The sequence below is a fragment of the Mus pahari genome, chromosome 23, assembly GCF_900095145.1.
Source record: "Mus pahari chromosome 23, PAHARI_EIJ_v1.1, whole genome shotgun sequence".
In the NCBI taxonomy this organism is placed as follows: domain Eukaryota; kingdom Metazoa; phylum Chordata; class Mammalia; order Rodentia; family Muridae; genus Mus; species Mus pahari.
In genome coordinates, this window is record NC_034612.1 from 34,081,015 (window position 1) to 34,086,215 (window position 5,201).

The window sequence follows — 5,201 nt, forward strand, 5'->3', positions numbered from 1 at the left end:
GCTAGCCGGCGGCCCGGAAGAGCTCGAGCCTGGCCCAGAAGAAAAACCCGCAGTGCCCGGTCCCTTGTCTGATACGTCCGTGTAGAACCAGTCCCCTCGTGTTTGTTGGGCTGGCGTGTTTTTAATTGTATCAGCTCTCAGCTGGCGGTCATGGCTAGAGGCGAAGACCATGAGTTTCAAGAGAAATGTAACAATGGATGATGGGTTTGGGGGTTTCGTTTCTTTTGTTTGTTTGTTTGTTTGTTTGTTTGTTTGTTTGGATAGGGTTTCCACTATGTACACCAGGCTGGCCTCGAACTCACCGAGATCCTCGTGCCTCAGCCTCCTGCGTTTAGGGGAACACATATTTTTTCTTGAGGGTAGCCAGTTTACATCTGTTTTTATGTTTATGGTTTTTAGTTTTGTTGTTGACTTGTTTTTTTTTTTTTTTTTTTTTGACATTTATTTATTTGTCCTACAGGGGATGTCCTGGCACATGTATGAAGGTCAGAGGACAACTTGTTGAAATTGCTTCTCCCGTTCAGCACCACATAACCTGGGTGTGGCTGGCACTTCTGTAATTCCAGCCCTGGTGTGGTGGAGGCCTGAGGATCCTAAGTCAAGGTCAACCTCGAATATATGGCACTTTTACTTACATCAATTGTAAGCAATGGACTATAAGCAAAAGCAAAAATATCCAAATTTACCACAGAGCTGGAGAGATGGTTCAACAACTAAGAGCACTGGCTGCTTTCACGAAGGACCTGGGTTCAGTTCCAGCTCATAATGGCCAATAACTCCAGCTGCAGGGCATCCGATACCCTCTTTTGGCCTCTGTGGGCACTTGCTCAAGTGTGGCACACATAAATTCATGCAAGCACATATATACATATAAAATAAATCAATCCTTTTTTAAAAAAAAAAAAAAATCTACCCTATCACCAACATAGCTGGTTTTCGTGGAACAAGTGAAAACATGTAAGTCTATAGTCTTCTCAGTGAATAAATCAACAGGCCTAGTGGAAAATATCCTGTCGATTCAGATTTCATCCTGTCGATTCAGATTTCATCCGTCTTCTAAAGTGTTTGTGAAGTAATCCTATACCCTAACCGTTACAGAAGAGATACGGAGTAGTTTTTTGCTTGAAATTGGATTCGCGAGCAGTCGTTTATGCAACACTAAACTGTAGTTGTGGGGCTAGTGAGATGGCTCAGTAGATAAGAGCACCTGACTCCTCTTCCAAAGGTCCAGAGTTCAAATCCCAGCAACCACATGGTGGCTCACAACCATCCGTGACAAGATCTGATGCCCTCTTCTGGAGTGTCTGAAGACAGCTACGGTGTGCTTAAATATAATAAATAAATAAATCTTTAAACTGTAGTTGCTACACAGAACTATGTAAACATGCAAATCAACTAGTATTTCATTTGCGTCATTTTCATTTTGATACAGGAAGAACTAGTTTGAAAATCTATAGATTGGCTAGGCATGGGGGCACAGGCAATAGTCTTAGCGTTTGGAGTGTGGAAACAGGTGCATCACCAGTTATAAGATAGTCCCTGTCTCAAAGACAGTTTTGTTGGGTCTCACATAGCCCAGCCTGGCTTCAGAATCGATATGTAGTCTGGAATGGCCTTGAATTCCTGATCCTGATGTTTTTGACTTCCAAATTCTGGGATTTCCAATGTGTACCACCAGACTCAACCATCAAGTCATCCACAAAGCTGGCTTTAGTGTTAAGTCCATTAAATCCTGAACTACCTCACCAAGCTACAAGCTAAGACTGTAGTTAGATTTTCTTTTTAAAGAATTAGTTCAAGTTAAAGCCAGTGTTGCAGCCTTATCTTATAAACAAGCAAAAAAATAACAAGAGGCAGGCGGATTTCTGAGTTCGAGGCCAGCCTGGTCTACAGAGTGAATTCCAGGACAGCCAGGGCTACACAGAGAAACCCTGTCTTGAAAAAAAAAAAAAAAAAAAAAAAAAAAAAAAAGGTGGAGAGTGATTCATCCAGCATTGATGACCTACACACACACACACACACACACACACACACACACACACACAAAAGAGTATGAACCGTTAAACAAGCTCCTAGAAAAATGCTTCAGGACTCTCAGTGTCCCCAACTCTCAGGGTCAGCCAGAGCTTTAGGTGCCCCTTGGAAAGCCACCTAATGAGAAAGTCCTGGCTTGAGACTCCCCAACCCTGTAACAGGACCCTGGAGGCTAGCCTCCAACAGGACCAGCAAGTCTAGGTGTGACCGGCTCAGGTGTGTTCACCTATGAGCCAGGAAAACGGTGGCAGAGAAGAAAGGGGTAGGGGGTGGGGGTCATCCAAGGGCAAGTGAATCTGAACACTTGTTTCTCCTGGAGGAAAAAGTCAAAACAACTTCAAAATGAGCCTTCTCATGTCGAGCTGTAACAGCAAGCAGTCCGAGCTTTCTAACCCCATTCAGCTGTCTTGTCTCCTCTTGCTTGTATTTAGATTTCTCTTATTGCAATTGAATGCCCAGCAGCAGAAAACAAATGGGTAAGGCAGGGAGGGGCCCTGTGCCACAGCGAGATTGCAGAGGCCACAGGATAGCTTTCAGGAATCGGACTCTCTCCTTCTACCACAAATGTCCTGAAGACGGAACTGGGGTCACCGGACTGTGGAACATGCCTTTACTGGCTCAGAAAGGGTGTAGCCCAAGTTGGTCACAAACTTTCAGCGTAGCCAAAGCTGGCCTTGACCTTGTGATTCTAGTGCTCCCGTCTCCTGAGCATTGGGATGTCAGATGTGTGTCACTGTGTCTGGCTCGTGTATGAGTGACCTCATGCTGGCTAAAATCTTTCTGAAGAATATTAATTTCAGAGTTAGCTGGAGGGCTGAGAATAAAATTCTCAGCAGGACAATGATATTTAGTTGCAACACTTAAATGCTTTTGAAACCAGATTCTGAAACAAACAAAAATAATTTCCCTGTTCCCTTATGTACAGTGCCAGTGTGGCTTACTCAGTGTTTGAGGGTACTTGAGATCTTTGCAAAGACTTGTGTTGGTCCTGCTACCTTGGTGAAGAAAAAACAGCAAAACCACTCATTGTAGCTGGGTGTGATTATGCCCAGCTTTAATCCCCCTACCTCTGAGGAAGAAACACAGGTGGATCTTTGCTAGGTTAAGACCAGCATGGTATCTCATAGGGATATCTCATAGAGTTCTAGGCCAGCTAGGGATAAATTTTGAAATCCTTTCCCAAAACAAAACAAAAACCTTTCATAATTAATATTGTTAACTTGGCAGGATCTAGAGACACCATGGAAATAAACCTCCAGGCCTGTCTGTAAGGAATCACCTAGATTAGATTAACTGAAGTGAGAAGATCCACCATAAATATGGGTGTCCCCATCCCCCAGTCTAGAGTCCTGGACCAAATTAAAAGGAGGAAATGGGCTGAGTTTCAGTGTTTAACTCTCTTCGCATCCCCAGGGTTGATGAGCCATGTGAGCAGCTGCCTGCTTCAGCCTTCCCACCATAATGGACTGTGCATCCTTAGACTGTGAGCCAACTTAACCCTTTCCTTACTTAAGTTGCTTTCTTTCTTTCTTTTTTTTTTTTTTAAAGATTTATTTATTATTATGTCTAAGTACACTGTAGCTGTCTTCAGACACACCAGAAGAGGGCATCAGATCTCATGGTTGTGAGCCACCATGTGGTTGCTGAGAATTGAACTCAAGACCTTCAGAAGAGCAGTCAGTGCTCTTAACCGCTGAGCCATCTCTCCAGCCCCCTTAAGTTGCTTTCGTCGTAATTTTGTCACAGCAAGGAGACAAGTTACTAAAACACCAATACAGCAGCCAATGATGAGAAATGATTTTATTGGGTGATTTTTCAAGGCCTTGTCTGCCAGATGGGGGCTTACAGAAGTCATCAGGACCTATCCTCCACCACCAAAGAAGGAAGAGCCGCAAACCATTGCATTCCCTCAAGCAAGGAGCACGTTGCAGAAGGGCTTCAGGGGGACTCGGTAAATTAGTTCGGGATAGGTTGGGGAGCTTCCCAGTCCCAGGGCTTTTGAATCCTTCTGGCAGAATGCCCCTTCCTCTCTTTCTTCCGGAGACTTGGACTTTAAGCATGCACCATTTCCTGGAATTCTAGAGTAGAAGATGAGAGGACAGACTCAGCACAGGTGGCTCAGGGCTTTGCAGGAGTGCCATCGCCCTGAGCATTGGTGATACAGCTCAAGAGTGCCTGCAGCATCCTGTCCCACTTTCTGCAGCATTTTTTACATAGGGTCTCCCAGGGCAGCTCTAGTTGGCCTCAAATTGATCATCCCTTTGCCTCAGTCTTCAAAGTGCGGGTCTGGCAGGCATTTGCCAAATGCCTAACTTTCCGTACGTACTTTTTTTTTTTTTTTTTTTTGAGACAGGGTCTAGTGTAGACTTCTGGTCTTAGACTTTCTATATAGCCAAGGATGATCTTGAATTCCTGCCTTCTTATCCTCCTGCCTCCACATCCCAGGTGCGGACTTGCAAGCCTGTGCAGCAACATGTACTGCCTTCTCTGCATAATCTCTGTGTGTGTGTGTGTGTGTGTGTGTATGTGTACATATATATGCAAGTGTGTGGGATATGTATGTGTGCATGTGTGTGGTTGCATATGTATGTACATGGGCAGAAGCAAAAGGTTGGCATCAGGTGTCTTTCTCAATTGTTCTCCACATTATGTATGGAGGTAGGGTTTCTCATTGGAACCCAGAACTTACAGACCATCAAATCTAGCTTGGGGATCCCCTGTCTTCATCTCTCAAGTGAGGCCTGGGATTATAGATGGGCCACCAGCATCTCCCGGCATTTACCTGGGTTCTGGGAATTCGAACTTTGGTCCTTACACTTGCATGACAGGTGCTTAGACCTGCTGAGCCATCACCCCAGTCCCATGCATAATTGTACTTAACAGTTCCTATCTACAGCCCCTTGGGTTAGAGCTCAACTCAGTCATTTCTCTCCAGCAATGAAGAAATGTGGTATAATTGCTCAGGGTAAGCCTGTGGTGTACTGTCTGGTTTGTCCCAAATGAACTCAGAGGTTTTCCTTCACTATTCTGTAGCTGTTATATTATCCAATAGAGTAGCACTTTAAACAAAAATTCCTTCATTGAACCCTAATCTTGACCTTCCCCTCAAAGTTTATATTCCTAAAAGAAATATACCAAGAGTCTTTCATGTGTGTGTGTGTGTGTGT

General features: G+C 44.3%; 1 protein-coding gene across 1 annotated transcript in view; it reads right to left on the bottom strand.

The window, feature by feature from the left end:
- Positions 1–3,817: 3,817 nt before the first annotated feature.
- LOC110313128 (oncomodulin) overlaps positions 3,818–5,201 on the bottom strand; it is a 29,700-nt gene continuing 28,316 nt past the window's right edge. Inside the window, exon 5 of the mRNA XM_021187158.1 lies at positions 3,818–4,112. Within this exon, the coding sequence (XP_021042817.1) occupies positions 4,087–4,112 (26 nt within the window). The 3' untranslated portion in view covers positions 3,818–4,086. The remainder of the gene's footprint in view (positions 4,113–5,201) is intronic.